Source organism: Meles meles, chromosome 17 (genome assembly GCF_922984935.1).
Source record: "Meles meles chromosome 17, mMelMel3.1 paternal haplotype, whole genome shotgun sequence".
NCBI classification, from domain to species: domain Eukaryota; kingdom Metazoa; phylum Chordata; class Mammalia; order Carnivora; family Mustelidae; genus Meles; species Meles meles.
In genome coordinates this window covers 62,162,236-62,179,014 of record NC_060082.1, presented here as the reverse complement: position 1 = coordinate 62,179,014, position 16,779 = coordinate 62,162,236, and the positions used below count along the sequence as shown (strand labels likewise).

The 16,779-nt window shown below is 44.5% G+C and overlaps 1 protein-coding gene across 1 annotated transcript in view; it reads left to right on the top strand.

Moving 5' to 3' along the window:
• Positions 1 to 16,779, top strand: part of KMO (kynurenine 3-monooxygenase) — a 43,205-nt gene that overhangs the window by 11,780 nt on the left and 14,646 nt on the right. Inside the window, 6 exon segments of the mRNA XM_045983684.1 lie at positions 2,965 to 3,034; positions 3,336 to 3,433; positions 4,647 to 4,736; positions 12,053 to 12,101; positions 14,916 to 15,003; positions 15,785 to 15,950. Coding sequence (XP_045839640.1) covers positions 2,965 to 3,034; positions 3,336 to 3,433; positions 4,647 to 4,736; positions 12,053 to 12,101; positions 14,916 to 15,003; positions 15,785 to 15,950 — 561 coding nt within the window.

The following is a 16,779-nucleotide window of genomic DNA, read 5'->3' as shown; positions in this document are numbered from 1 at the left end:
AGTGGCTTAAAGAACAGATTGTTAGAATCTCACAGTCCTGGAGGCTAGAAGCCCAAGATCAAAATGTCGCCATATTGGTTCCTCTTGAGGACTGTGAGAGAGGGATGTGTTCCAGGCCTCTCTCCTGGGCTTACAGAGGCCCAGCTTCTTCCCATGTCTCTTAATATCATCTTCCCTCTCTGATGTCAATGTCCAAATTCCATTTATAGAAGGACACCAGTTGGGTTAGGGCCAATCCTAATGACCTAATTTTAACTAAATTGTCTCTGTAAAACCCTCCCTTCAAAGAAGTCATACCCTAAGGTACCAGGGTAGGACGGCACAATGTGAGCTGGGCGGTGCACAAGTCAACCCCTAACATTTTTCTTTCTTTTTTTTTTTTTTTTTTAATTTAGTTGACAGACAGAGATCACAAGTAGATAGGGAGGCAGGCAGAGAGAGAGAGAGAGAGGGAAGCTGGGATCATGACCTGAGCCGAAGGCAGCGGCTTAACCCACTGAGCCACCCAGGCACCCCAAACCCTAGCATTTTTCAAAGGAAAAGCGTGTAGCACTGTGAGAACTCAAGGAACTCAAGGAAGGCTTCCTTGGAGAAAAGATCCAAATAGACAGTCAGTATATGAAAAAGAGGTTAATCTTTTTACTAATCAGTCATGTGCAAATTAAACCCACACACATTCCTATTTTACCTGATTACTGCATGATTTAAAAGTTTGAGAACACCAAGTGCTGGCAAGGATAGATTATTGGAAGCTGCTGGTAAGAAAACACATTGATACAAAGTTTCGAAACACTTTGACATAATAAAGGTGAAGATACATAAACCTTTGACCAGGGATAAAACTTCCATGTATAAAAACCTAGAGAAAAATTACACAGGTGTGTACTAGGATACAGGTGCAAAAATTTCTTTGCAGCATTGATTTTTATTTATTTTTAAGAAAGAGAGAGAGAGAGAGAGAGGGACAGTGAGTGAGCAGGGGAAGGGGCAGAGTAGAGGGAGAGGAGAACCTTAAGCAGGCAAGTAGGTTCCATGCTCAGGGTGGAGCCCAACTCTGGGATCAACTCAAGACCCTGAGATCATGACCTGAGCTGAGATCAAGAGTCAGAAGTTTAACTGACAGAGACACACAGACACCCCTGCAGCTTTGTTTTTTGTTTTTGTTTTTGTTTTAATTTAAAATCAATTAACATATAGCATATTATTAGTTTCAGAGGTAGAGGTCAGTGATTAATCATTTGCATATAATACCCAGTGCTCATTTCATCAAGTGCCCTCCTTAATGCCCATCACCCACTCTACCCCCTCACCCACCTCCTGTCCAGCAACCCTCAGTTTGTTTCCTATAGTTAGGAGTCTTATAGGGCTTTTTTCCCCTCTCTGATTTTATCTTATTTTATTTCCCCCCCTTCCCCTCTGTTCATTTATTTTGTTTCTTAAATTCCCATGTGTGAAATCATATGCTATTTGTCTTTCTCTGACTTATTTCACTTAACATAATACCGTCTAGTTCCATCCATGTCATTTCTGGCAAGATTTCTTTCTTTTTGATGGCTGAGTAATATTCCTCTCTGTGTGTGTGTGTGTGTGTGTGTGTGTGTGTGTGTGTGTGTGTACCACATCTTCTTTATCCATTCGTCTATTGATGGGCATCTGGGCTCTTTCCATAGTTTGGCTATTGTGGACATTGCTGCTATAAACTTTGGGGTGCAGGTGTCCCCTTGGATCACTACATCTGTATCTTTGGGGTAAATATCCAGTAGTGCAATTGCTGGGGTTTAGGGTAGTTCTATTTTTAACTTCTTGAGGAACCCCCATACTGTTTTCCAGGGTGGCTGCACCAGCTTGCATTCCCACCAACAATGGAGGAGGATTCCCTTTTCTCTGCATCCTCGCCAACATTTGATGTTTCCTGAGTTCATTTTAGCCATTCTGACTGGTGTGAGGTGGTCTCTCATTCCTGCAGTGTTGTTAATAATATCCCCAGGCCATCATTTCATAACATAAACATTTATCAAATCATTATATTGTATACATTAAATGTGTACAATGTAACATACAATGGTATATAATGTCAATTACATATCAATAAACATGGGGAAAATATCCTCAGACCAGAAACGAATGTCCTTCAACAGCACAACAGCTAAATAACCTGAGATTGTACACAATGAAGAACCATAGAGCAATGAAAGTGGATGGCCTGGAGTTTATGTACAATCATCTAGATGAATCTCAGAAGCATTTTGTTGAGTTAAATAGAGAAGATACACAATTATGTGTGTATGACTCTAATTATGTGATTCAAAGGCCAGGGTGGGTTATTACCAGAGTCAGAAGAACATTTACTCATAGGTGAAAGGTTGGGGCTCCTAGCTGGAGAGCAGGTGGTGGGAACTACGGAGGGTGGGCTGTGATACTCTGTTTTCACCCCGAGTGGTAGTTATAGGGATGTTTGCCTTTTAAGTATTCTTTTTTTTTTTTTTAAGATTTTATTTATTTGACAGAGAGAGATCACAAGTAGGCAGAGAGGCAGGCAGAGAGAGAGGAGGAGGAAGCAAGCTCCCTGCCAAGCAGAGAGCCCGATGCGGGACTCGATCCCAGGACCCTGAGATCATGACCTGAGCTGAAGGCAGAGGCTTAACCCACCGAGCCACCCAGGCGCCCCACCTTTTAAGTATTCTATAAAATGGACACATGATCTTTCTGTATGAAAGTTATATTTCACTATAAAGAAGTTAAAAAAGAAAAACACCAAAGCTACCTCTGAAGTCATACCATTTAATCTTGAGTTCATCCCATTATTTTTGCAAATGATACTTTCCACTAGGGATTAAGTAAATCAGTTGCCCAGCCAAGGCTAATACAAGTATCACTGCGCGCAATGTTGCATTTTGCCAGTAAAAATTCCCTATATTTGTGGAATCAAATAAAAATATGAAAAAACCCTGCTTTGATTCTCAGGTTGGATCATTAAGTGCATGCTTCTTTGCAAAGAGGAATTTCCATGTTGACGTGTATGAAGCTAGGGAAGGTAAGACAATATTGAAAATCATGAGCTGTGGAAATTCTGATTCTCTGACATCTTTCTCTTTAGATTTTAAAAAGAAACTTTTTTTTTTTTTTTTTAGGAAGAGGAGCTTAGTTTTGTTTTGCTTTGGTTTTTTGCAGCCTCAGCTATCTAAATTTAATTTAATACAAAATCACAACTATTAGTGTTTTCTTTAAAGGACATAACAGTTCTTTTAATTTGGTTCTGATTAAACCAGTTCTTCAGGTCCTGTATTCTTATCCTGTCCTAAGATATAATACGGAGTCTACTTTCAATGTCTTAGATATCCGACTGGCTAAATTTGCACGGGGAAGAAGCATCAACTTGGCCCTTTCTTATAGAGGACAGCAAGCCTTGAACGCCGTTGGCCTGGAAGATCAGGTACCTTGTTAATGCATTTTCCTTGTAAAAGATAATACTTGCCATTTTCCAACAACTGCGTGCTCTTGATTTCAGCCTGGCTCGAAGCACAGCGTAATGCCAAGAACCTTTGATGAAAATGCATTCCGCAAAGGTTTTCAAACGTCTCAATTTGGTCAAGAAGGTGAACATTTGACACTTGAGGCAGCTGGGGGGGCTGGAGCATGATGGGGAGAAGGCAGAGCCTGCCATCCCCCACCCCCTTGATGATGGCCTCCAACACTGGGTTCACAATGGGCCGTTAGGTCTCGGCCCACAGGCCGTGCAACTGAGGTGGCATCCGGGTGAGAAGAGGATTGTGAATCGCATTTTTTTGACCACACTGGTCCATCATCTCCTCTCCACAATTCCAAACTCCGAAAAGCTCTGGAAACAGAAAGCTTTTCATCACCCATTCAGCAATAAAGTTGACCCGATGTGAGGCCTTCCATGGCCTTTTAAATATTCCCATATAGTGTGAATTTTTGCTACAGATATCTTCTGCTCGGGACGGGGTGCTGACCCAGAGTCCGTGGGCTGTTCTGCGCATGGGCATGCGCACTCCAATACCTATCTAAAATTTGAAAACTTTGAACCCTGAAACCAAAGGGTCCCATGGGTTTGGATAAGGACTGTGGGGTCTCTTTTTTCCTGATTTTCCTGATGGGGTCTCAACATTGCCCAACTTCTCACTGTCTGGAGTGTGACTTGGAGATGGGAACAGAAGTCATATATTTTGCTGATGGTACTTTTGCTGACAACGTGTCTTTGAGATGGTAACACGGGTCTCTGCAGGTGCCAGTCCTAGTTCCACAGATTTCCTCAGATATACGTGTAGGAAAACACTCTGCATGGGGCTCCAGGGGTCCTGGGTTTTCCTCCTCATGCATGGCTCACTCTGTTTTGTGTTGGTGAGAATATCACTTATAACCTCCTTGATGCTGAACCCTTTTCCTTAATCATAATAGGTGATTTAGACCAGATACAATTTAAGTCAATTCCAAAATCTAAAGGTTAAAAAAAAAAATCAAAACCTAGAATTTGCAGGAACATACTTTTTATCCATTAATCCTTTGCATTAATTTTTAATTTTTTGGAAAATATCTGAAAAATCACATTCTGAAATGGATGTCTATCTGATTTGTGTGATGCTGTACTGTTGTCATTGAAACTGGTGTTTCTGGTTTTATTTCAGATTGTATCCCAAGGCATTCCCATGAGAGGAAGAATGATTCACTCTCTTTCCGGGAAAAAGTCTCCACTTCTCTATGGGACCAAGTCGCAGGTCAGTTGACCCCGAAGAGAGTGTTTGCTTACAGTTGAGTCTAACGTCTGGAACTTGACACTTGCTTATTGGTCCCTCCTTTCCACTCTAGTCCTCTCTTTGACGTTGTCTGTGTCAGTCAGAAATATATACTAGTTAACAAGTTAATTGAGAGGGGACCTTTAAAATAGGGCCCAGTTGCCAATAACCATTCAATACGAGTTAGTTAGGTTCTTATGTTCTATTAGGCTCTTTTTTGCCTATAGGCATCAGTCATGGTGACCTGGGACCCCTTTCTCTCCCATCTCCTTTCAACTACATAGAGAAGATCACCATGTATTTATGGCCAAGCATAAAATGCAAGAACAACTCCAGAGGGTTTTCCCCAAGCTGACTCTTTTGCCCCAAATTTAATTATAATGGAATTTATAGGATGAACCAGAAGTGTTTTCAGGGCTGTATAATTTCTACAACAACAGAGGCCAGATGGTGAGGTAGTTGACAAAAGAAAATCCATTATTGTGCTTTGTGTTCTTCTTGTCTTTACATAGTAACACACAGAGTTGGGGAAAGTATGTATTTTTATCTAATATTTGCACCTTCTAAGTTTATTGCTTTGAGAGGGAATGAATGTACCAAACATCAACCAGAGAAAAACCCAACTTGCTTTTCCAACAAGGCCTCATTTTAGTAAGTGCAGAACCGAAGGGAGGTTTGCGTTGAGTCTCTGCGCTCCCACATCTCCCACTGCAGGTGGATCGGCCGTTCTCAGATTCCGCTGGGATCTGGTCAAAATGCAGAGTCTGATTCTGTAGGGCCAGGATGGAAGCTGAGATTAGACGTCCCAAACACACACGGTGGTGTCCATGCAGCTGGTCTGTGGGCCACATGCTGGGCAGCAAGAGACAAAACACACGTGCTCATGGGAACGAGGTCTGTGTGGACTTGAAGCACCTCACGCCTGTTAGGATGCTACTGTAAGAAAACAAAGAAACAGAAAATAGTTACTGTTGGAAAAGATGCGGAGAAGCTGGAATGCCTGTGCACTGTTGATACAAATAGAAAATGGTGCAGTCAGTACAGAAAACAGTCTAGTGTTTCCTCCAAAAATTAAAAATAGGATTTCCATATGACCCAGCAGTTCCCCTTCTGGGCGTAACTCCAACAGAACTGGAGGCAGGGACTTGAAGAAACATTTAACCCTCATGATCATAGCGATATTATTCACAACAGTCAAAAAGCAGAAGTGACCCAAATGTCCATCAAGGCCTGGATGGATATAAACATAATGTGGTGTACACATATGGAAAGGTCACAGAAAATGTATGTTGTTTCCTGCCCCTGGCTCCTGGGCCCACAGAACTCCTAAACTCTTGTAGTTTCCTGAAGGAGAAAAGCACTAGGAGATCTTTTGTTCTAATATTTGGTCTTTGACTGTGGTTCCTAACACAGAAGCTCCTAAATCCCTTGGAATTTCCTGGGTGATAAGAGTATCTTTTGTTCTAATGGGGTAACTGTGAGCGGGCTCCTGGATGGGGGGTGGTCATCAGAAAGACCAAGACATAATTAGAAGCTTGGAATTTTCCCCAGACGAGGGAGAGGGGCTGGGAGTGGAGTTAATGATCCATCACGTCCCTGTGAGGGAGTCTCCGTAAAAACCCCCAAAGTATGGAGTTTAGAGAGCTTCCAGGTTCACGAACACACGGCGGTGCCACTGGAAGGGTAGCTCACCCACCCGTGAGGGCAAACGCATCCCTTGGCCTGTACATCTTTCCATCTAGATGTTCATCTATGGCCTTGATCATATCCTTTTCTAATAAACGGATAAACAGTAAATCAACGGTTTTCCTGAGTTCTGTGAGATGCTTTAGAAAGTTCTTTCAACCTGAAGAGGGGGTCATGGGAACCTCTGACTTAAGCCTACCGGTTAGAAGCTCAGGTGTAAGCTACATTGCCATTGGCCTTTGGTGTGTGTGTGATGTGGGGGAGGGGTGCAGTCTCCTGGGACCGAGTCCTTAACCTTTGGAACCTGAGGCTATCTCCAGGCAGATGGTGTCAGGACAAATTGTGGCACAGCCGGCTTGTGTCACTGAGAAATTGCTTCATGGAGGACCCTCCCCCCACATCTGTTATCCGAGGGTCGTGCGTGTGGTAGTAGGTGAGAGTGATGAAGACATTCCCCAGAGGAGAAGGGGGAGGGTTTTCTGTATGACATGCTTTAGAATCCTATTCAGCCTTAAAAAAAAAAAAAAAAAATCCTGACACCTGCTGCAACATGATTGAAACTGGAGGGCTTTCTTTTTTTTTTTTTTTTTTTAAAGATTTTTTTATTTATTTATTTGACACAGAGAGAGAGAGATCACAAGCAGGCAGAGAGGCAGGCAGAGAGAGAGAGGAGGAAGCAGGCTCCCCGCAGAGCAGAGAGCCCGACGCGGGGCTCGATCCCAGGACCCCGAGATCACCACCCGAGCCGAAGGCAGCGGCTCAATCCACTGAGCCACCCAGGCGCCCCTGGAGGGCTTTCTATTAAGTGAAATAAGCCAGTCACAGAAGGATAAGTTCCATATGACATTTATGGGAGGGATCTAGAGTAGAGAAGTGCATGGTGGGTGCCAGGGCCTGGAGGGAGGGAGACATGGGGAGCAATGCCTTAATGGGTAGAGAGTTTCCGCTGTGTCGGATGAAGCGTTCCACGGATGGAGGTGCAGCCGGTCATGCAGCCGTGTGAACGTCGCGTGCCCCCGCGGAGCACTTAAAAAGAGTTAAGACGGGAAATGTCATATCGTGTGTGTTTTACTACGATGAAAGTTCGCTTAAAAAGTGGTTGAAAAGAATAAAACGCCTGGGTGGCTCAGTGGATTAAGCCGCTGCCTTCGGCTCAGGTCATGATCTCAGGGTCCTGGGATCGAGCCCCACGTCGGGCTCTCTGCTCAGTGGCGAGCCTGTTTCTCCCTCTCTCTCTCTGCCCGCCTCTCTGCCTACTTGTGACCTCTGTCTGTCAAATAAATAAATAAAATATTAAAAAAAAAAAAAGTGGTTGAAAAGAAAAACGCCCCAACAACGAAGTGGCCCAGGGGTTGGAGGGGAGGTGGTGGGGAAGGATCAAAATTTTCCATTTAGCAACTCTCTCAAATAATAACCCACTGATTTTGGCGTTATAAAAACGTAGGTACAGAGACTTAATGCATGAGCCAGGCAGGAGGAGGAAGCGGCAGCTAATCTACTGACCATCCACAGGCAGATCAGCATCATTGGGTAATTAATACGCCCTGTTTCATGGGCCCCAACTGGGGCTTGATGCTGTAGGAAAGAAACACAAGATGTACTAAGCTGGACACATTAACTCTATCCTTTCCGGGAACAACTGTCCTCTTGTGCACCAGGGCCCGTGCTTGTGATACTCACCCAGGAGGGGGAGAGGAGCTTACAACCTCGTGAGGACAGCCGGCATTCGAGTCCTTGCGGAAGGAACGCTTCTGAGGGAGGCTCAGCGGGGTGGTTCGGAGAGGAGATAGCTTTAGTTTTCAGAGATCTCACAGAGAAGGTGAGGTTGGAGAGAGATTTTATTTAAATATCAAATCGGCGCCCAAATAACATTTTCCCAATTAAAGGAGGGTCCATTGGTGAAGGGGGTAGGGTGAGACCAAAATTCTAAAAAAAAAAAAATCTTTCTGTGCCCAGTGTGTATTGGCAAGAAAACATCCCATGCACTTTGGCATAACAGAATCTTACAGCGATGGGCAACCTTGGGCTCCTCGAATCCAGCCACCTTGCTTCACGGATGAAGAAATAGACTGCATGGTACACAAGGTCAAGGGAGACGCAGGGCGGGTGGTCTCTTGCACAGTGGCCAGGGCAGTACGCTGTGGAAGGCGCTCCCAGGCACGCTGGGCAGGCTTGACTGGTGGCACTCTTGCTTTTGCTAAATTGAGAGTGACCAAGGTAACCCTCCCACTTCGTCTTGGATTCACAGGGAAGGAGCCAAGTAGACCAATTCCAGCATCACCCCTCTTAGCCCCCGAGAGATTGAGCCAATAAAGTGTGAGTAGACAGAGGAGGAAGACATGGTTCAGAACGTCAGGGAAGTTAGATGAACAGAGCGACTTGGACTTGAGCCTCAAACTGGCTTCCTTACCCCCAGCTCCAGGGGAGGAGCGGGGGCAGCTTCCTCTTCACGGACGCCCAAGAGAGTGAAGGTGTTGGTGGGAGTTTCCATCTGGGGCCTTCGACACATTAGAGGAAGTAGGAAATGATTGCTTGCCCACGGATCCTACCCTTCTCAATTCTTAAGAACTCAGTGAATGCTAAATTTGCGGCCGCCTCTTCCTTTGGTTTGCGATGTTACTTTTATAACAGGGTCGAACACGGAACGTCCTTTAGGAAAAACATAAAATTGTTTTTGAATCGCTCAATTCCACAGCCTGTGGAAATGCAAAGCCCTCCCGGTGACCCCAGGATTTCTTCAAATCCTCAGGGAGTGCCCCCTGCATTGGCCTCCCCACTTCTCTGAGCCTCCCCCCTCTGCCTGTTATCTCTGCCCTTTCTCCCCGACCGGGTCCAGACTCTTCCAAGTCTTGCTGGTTCCTGCCCTGTCCCTCCCAAATTGCCCTGGGAACTATCAAAATATTCCTTGATATACAGAGTAGGTCAGAAATCCCCATTTTTTTTAATGATACAGAAAAATGTATTTATTATATTTTATTTAATTCCAGTGTGTTAACATACGGCGTTATATCAGTTTTCGTTGTACAATACAGCGATTCGGCAATTCCCTGTAATACCCTGTATAATCCCCGTCACCAATGTCACCCATCCCCCACCCACCCTAGCTCCCCAAGTAGCGCCCCCTTACTAGAAAACATCCACGTTTGTAGGCTTTTGGAATTTAGAGCAGAAGCATGTTTTTCTAATATACTCGAAAATCTGCTGGACGCTCTTGTACAAATATCCCAAGGAGATTCTCAAACTTCCTTTAGGTTTTATTAATAATGTTTTTTTTTAAAGATTTATTTATTGGACAGATAGAGAGTACAAGTAGGCAGAGAGGCAGGCAGAGAGAGAGAAGGAAGCAGGCTCCCAGCTAAGCAGAGAGCCCGATGTGGGGCTCGATCCCAGGACCCTGGGATCATGACCCGAGCTGAAGGCAGAGGCCTTAACCCACTGAGCCACCCAGGCGCCCCAATAATGGTTTTGATTACCAGGGCCACTTTATCTTTCCTCGCTTGTTTGTTCTTTTTTTTTTTTTCTGTGATTACTGCTTAATTTTATTAAGGACCTTCGTGAAGTTTCATTTGAAACAATTTAGTCAGTCAGATGCAGTCGAATCACTGAGCGGCAACAGCAAGTAGTTTCCATGTTGGATTAATAATGTCCCATGCATTGATAATTACTCCACTACATGGCTAGGAAAAAGACACAGAATTATACAAACGCACTGTGATGAGGAAGGACCGTTGACACATGACTCATAAAATAGGTTAAATTGTCATCATTTGAGCTGTGACTTGAAACACACGGCTGCCAGAAGACGACGAGTGTTCTTTTTTTTCCTGTTTTTGTCTTGATAAATAAGTTCGATAAAGTTATCCAGATCGGAAATCTGGAGCAGGAATATGAGAATTACTTCTCTGTAGCCTTCATCAGAGATGAGGGTTTTCCCCCAGTTTTACGGAGAGACATTGCCCAAGTCCAAGGAGAACCACACGACGGTGTGATTGGTGTGTGCTGTGAAGACTTGTCTGTTCTCATTCATATTTTTTCTTCATACGATCAACCTTTTAGAAGAGGCATTGGAGAAGTATATGTGCTGCCGAAGCGAGCACTAGAAGAGGCATTGGAGAAGTGAGGCGTGATGGAAGAGGCTCTAACTTTTGCTTATGACACAAGACTGCTCCCGGACCCCGGGGGGAATGGACAGGGATTCTCTGGACAGGACCAGTTCCCAGATGATACAGGGGTCAACCACACCTCCCGACTGAGATGGAAAGACTATTTCCCCCACGTAGATGAGCCTTCCTAATTTAAATGTTTCCTAACATACTCTGAATAACAAGTGTGGTTTCCACTGAAATGAGGGGATTAATGACACATAAGAGTGGAAACCAGATCAAAGAGGCAGAGAATGAAGAAGTCCTGTTAATATTAATTTATAGCAAAGACATAGGAAGTTGTGTCTTCAGTCATTGTCTTTGTAGCATGACGGAGTTGTTTTTACACCAACTCTTGATTTAGCTGTTAATTTTAAATGTCTACTTTCGGATGAACGGAAGATTTATAAATTAGCATATTTGCATTAAATGATGCAATGTTTCTAAATTTGGGAGACATATGCTTTAAATTTGTAAAGACTAGACTCACCCTGAATTGCAAGTCCCCATTTCGACTTTTGTGGGCTCTGGGCACTTTTGTTTTCGTGGGTACGTCTCTCTCTGAAACAATAAATATTAAAAATTAGCTTTTATGATTGCATTGGTATAGAGATCAGTCAGGCTGGATTTATCCTCGTGTATTCATTACATTTTTTTCTTCTGAGTTTAGTATCAACTAAAATCAAAACATTTTCATGGACCCCTTAAATATGTGCGTCCTAGGCATTGTTCCCTCTGTGCCTCAAGGAACAGTCAGCCCTGCTGAATTGTCCCATAAAGTCAGAAAAAACAAACATGTGTCCCAGGGAGGGCTGATCCAGTACTTCCCCTCTTCTTTCTTGAAATAAGCGCCTTCAAAGTAGTCTCTTTCGGGGCGTCTGGGTGGCTCAGTTAAGCAATTTCCTTCTGTTCAGGTCCCAGGGTCCTGGGACTGAGCCCTGCATGGGGCTCCCTGCTCAGCGGGGAGCCTGCTTCTCCCTCTGCCTCTGCTTCTCCCCTCCAGCTCATGCGCTCTCTCTCACTCACTCCCCCCACCTCAAATCAATAATAATAAAAAAAAATCTTTAAAACAACAAAGTAGTGTCTTTAGGAAATAGTATATTTATTCTAGTGATGCTGTCATTACTGAAGCTTTTCCAACAGCTCTGTTTGGAGCCCTAAGATGAAAATAGAAGATTTATGAGATGTTGTCAAAATAAAACTATCTTAGTGAAAATAACATTTTTTTTGCTATTTTTTTTGACATTTTTTGTCGTATCAAACCTGAAAAAGCCCAAGTTTAAACTTGAACATTGTTTTGTATGTATTTGGTTAAAGTGTTTATTTTTTTTTAAAGGCTCCTTAGCTAAATGACTACAAAACTAAGCTTGCAACCTTCTGCTAGGTATTTCCTATTGCTGAGCAAATACTGTGAAACGTTATTTGTCCATTCTCCAGAAGTAAACAGTATCTACTGTATTTTTCTTGCAGTACATTCTTTCCATAAGCCGAGCAAATCTAAACCAGGAACTTCTGACGGGTGAGTCCAGCATTTTACTCAGCAGTTGTCATTTCAGTAAAGTACATGAGCCTAACTAACCTTGTCCCATGATTTACTGGGATTTGCTTTTGTGATTCCTTTTCCTGGGTTACCCATGTGTTATTTGCACAGGCTATGTACAGCCCAAAGCCCTTCTTGAAAAAGAGGAGCGCTGGATCCTTCTGCGTCTCTCTCTCTCTCTCATCTTATGGCTGATCTCAATAAAAGTCATATGCCCATCACACATTCAAGTCCTGCTATCTTCTCAGTACTGGAACAAGTGAGTGCTCACTCCCTAAAGACCTCGTGGATCAGAAGAAGAGCAGATACCCTCGAAGGACTTGCCCAGGGGCACAGTGAGCCCCACACTATAGACACATGAAGAGCAGAAGCTGGAGGCTGGATGGGGTAGTGGTCTTTAGGGTACCATGGTAATTCCTGGGCACAGCAACTAAGCAGTAGACTGAGCTAGAGCCCGGGGGTTGGGGGGGCACCAGTGAGGAAGATGGAGGCCCGTGCTTTTGTAGGCGACCAAGGAGATAGACGGCCAAGGAGGCTGAAAAAGAGGAAGTTGTGAAATCTGCTCTGAGATGTACATGTGTGACGACCAACCCATTCATGGACAAGCCGCTGAACTGCAAAGTAAATCTGTAGCTGGGTAATCAGTCCAGTCACCTGCCAGGTAGCCCGTGACCACAATAGATTTTTTCTCCTCCTCAGCGTTGTGCTAATCAGGTCCATTCCCTGCCGAGCATTACCCTTGAGTAATTTCTACCATCAGTTCCTCTGTGCATTCCGGCAGCCTCTTGAGTTTTGGAGAGCAGCGATGCTCCGTGGTTTACCTGTGTTTTTCCACAGCCCCTATCCAGCGTGAGTTTGCAGCGTGTCTGTTGAATTGAACTGAAGTGGCGGGAGTCATCTGCGAAGCTCACTCCTGCTGACTCACCAGGGGACTTCAGAGATAGGGCTTAGTATCCTTCCTAATTCCACTTCTTTACTTATATTTGCAAGACTCTCCTTTGGATGACTAGATGTTGGGGGGGTCGGGAAGGTGTAGATAGTTGCTAGATATACTCATACCGATCTCCAGAAGTCCCAAAACAGCTTTTTAAAAAGTGGCCTATAGCAGACCTAAGACAATCTCTTTAGAGCATCCTCTGAATTTATTAAGATAAAAATGAGAGCAAACATTCACTGAGGCCCCAGAAGTATGTTCATTGCTCTGTATGCATTGATTTATAGACCCTCCCAACAGCTCTGTGGGGCGGGAGCTCTTTTCCCTGTTCTACAGGTGGTGAAGGAGGTTTCCAGAGCTCCCCCCGACCCCGCAGCAGCCCACATGGTTAATAAGTGATGAAGTCCGGGCTGGAGCTTGGGCCCCTACTCCAAAGTCCATGCCCTTATCCGCGAGCATCGGCGCCTCCGCGTGACACGGGACACATCTGCTGTCAGTGGGAGCCACCGCCGGGGAAGAACTGACCTTGGTGGACAGACCGGAAGCCCCAGCCCCGGTTTTCCTTAGGAATGTGCTGCACGCTGTGTCGTTTCAGAAATGCCACAAACTCGTGAAGGAAATGAACACGGCCTCTCTTCGCTCCTAAACGTCCTTTGGCATAGAAATTGTTTCAGACGGCTTTCATTCCTCTACACACACGCGTGCGCCGCGGGCTGCAGGCGCAAACGCTGGCTCCCCACCAAACAGCACCGGCCCCCCACTCCGGAGCCTCAGAACGAAATCCTTGCCCTGCACTCCATGTAGGATTGTTCCATGGTTCACTGTGTGTGTTGGGGGTGTGTGTGTTAATAATTGTTAAGCGAAGCGAGCAGAAAAAGGCACGTGGTCACGAAAATGTGATAAATTCTGCAGGAAACAAATTTTGTAAGTTTTCTTACAGTCTTTCTCTGATGGTCTGCATTGTGGATTTTCTACCTGGCCACAGATGGCAGACCCCTGTGTGATTGAAACTGTTTTAGTAACCACATGTAAAAACCAAAAAAGAACCAAGTTAACTTTAACGATATATTTTAACCGAATATATCCAAAGTATTATCATTTCAATGTGTAATCAACAGAACACAGTTATTCATGAGACTTTGGGGGGGGGAGGGTATTGAGTTGCCGAAACCCACTGTGTGCAGTTCATCTCCATTCAGACTAGCCACATGGGGCTGAGGACCAGGACCGCGCAGCTCGGGGGTCAGAGTGTTAGCATCTTGCTAATGGCTTTGACCACAAAATGGTTTTTATTACGAAGCATATTCCAGGACTATTGTTCTGTGGAAACTTCTTTGAGCTATCTTAGTATACATTTAAATAAAAAATAGCTGTGGGTTTTTTTAGATTTTATTTTATTTTTTTTTTAGATTTTGTTTTAGATTTATTGTTTATTTGACAGAGAGAGAGCATGAGCAGGGGAAGGGGCAGCAGGTAGAGGGAGAAGCTGGCTTCCTGATGAGCAGAGAACCAATGCGGGGCTTGATCCCAGGTTTGTGGGAGCAGGACCTGAGCCAAAGGCAGACACTTCACTGACTGAGCCACCCAGGCGCCCCTAGCTGAGTATCTCTAATCACAAGTAAAGTCTTAGGTCAGAGACAACGTTTAAAATACGTGCCGCCTCTTTCTTTTCCATCATAGCAATGTAAAAATTTGCATAATGGAATTGGTTGGATTTTTTTTTGGGGGGGGTTGCTGAGGATAGTTGATTTTTACTACCAAATGATCCTGGAACATTTGCCAAATCAAATTTCAATTTGATGAAGTGAAACGAGAATTGGAATTTCATTTCTATTTGGTTTTCTTCTTTGTCTCCTCAGCTGTTGAGAAATACCCCAACGTGAAGGTGCACTTTGGCCACAGGCTGTTGAAGTGTAATCCTGAGGAGGGAGCGATCACAGTGCTCGGGTAATCCCGGGGGGGGGGGGTGGGTGCGCGGCTGACTGCCGAGGTGAAGGCTTGGCGTGGAAAACTGTACACTTTGTTCTCTGGCTTCTTTGAAAGAGTTAAATGATTACTAAAAGGGATTCAAAGGATCAGATCGAAAACCAGCCTGGGCTGCCTTCTGAACACCAACACCAGTGGTTCTTCTTGATTCTTGTGCTTGTTCAGGGTCCTGCCGTGTCCCACACCCATGCCCCCCTCTCCCCCTTCAAAGGCTTTCTGTCCTTGAAACAGATGACCCCCCTGAAATGCGGCCTGGCATTTCCTCTCCTCTTTCGGAAACGACTTGGCTGCCTCCTTGGCTGCCTGCATTTCCTCTGAAGCTCCCAGCCCCATGTCCCATTCTTAGGACGTGTCATGGATTCCCAGTCCGTTCAGCAAACACTTGGAGAGTCACTTCGCTAAAACAAGCCTCTCTAGTCTGTTCCTCTGTCTTCACTCTCGTCACTCTCCATCCTTATTGCGACCCTAATCTGTGCTCTTTTCCTGTTCGGCCCCTTCGCAGATACCTCTTGCCATGACCTCAAATGCATCTTAAAACTTAGCCATCTTGGGGCACCTGGGTGGCTCAGTGGTTAAACCTCTGCCTTTGTACAGCAGAGCCGTGGCCCCCCTGAGCTGCTACTTTTTACACCCAAGTAGATGAACATCACCATTTTTACCACTAGACAGTTTCTTTCTTTTTTTTTTAAGGTCCCAGGTGCCCCTGGACAGTTTCTTTTAATGATTACATGTTATTTTTCAGATGTGACGAAGTTCCCATAGATGTCACTTACGACCTCATTGTAGGGTGCGACGGAGCCTATTCCACTGTCCGAAGCCACTTCATGAAGAAACCCCGCTTTGATTACAGTCAGCTGTACATTCCTCACGGGTACATGGAGCTCATGATCCCGCCCAAGAATGGGGATGTAGGTTCTTACCCTTCTTTGGCTCCTTCCCACAGTCCCCCCCCCACCCCTGGGGCCAGGGAAGACACAGAACCCTAGTGCACTTGTTCTTGGCGGTGTCTGTGGATGAATGCTGAGGTCTGTCATGGTCCTTCGTAAGACGTGACAAGTTGGGTGTGCAAATATCCCCCTAGTAATATCACTTCTCTCCCTTGCCTTCAAGATACGTTTTCCTGAGTGGCCAGGAAAGAAGACGCATCACCAGAACCCTAAAAATGCACAGGGAATTTGTCTGATATAATCATGTCACTTTTCTGTTTTTTCTTGGGAGACAAAAAATGGGTTTGGAACCTTTCTGTATACCAACAATCCAGACCTCTTATACCCATGATTATTTCAAATAATAGTCATTAGATAAAGCTAATAGCAAGTCATTACAAAGAGACTTCCACTTCATTTTTCTCATTTCTGGGTTCCCAAGTTTGGCCCAGTTTGGCCTGAGGCAAGTACAGCCTAGGTATGTTTAATATTGTCACAAGCAAATAAATGTAGGAACTTACTAAGGGAAATCAAAGTACTAACAAAACCAGTAAGGATCTTGGCTTATAGGCAAATATAAGTAAACAACATTTGTTAAAATTTGATTTGCATAGACAACATCCGTTTTTAAGGTACAGGTGCAGTCTCTCTGATTGAAATTCAGATGTCTATAAAAGAGCTAGTAAATTTGTGATATAGTGCTAGTAACATACCAGGTACGTGCCAAACTGTATCAGCCGGTCAAGTCCGTATTAACACTGAATCACTGTTTATTTCTTCCTCCTGGTTGCGAAAGTATTTAGTAACTCTG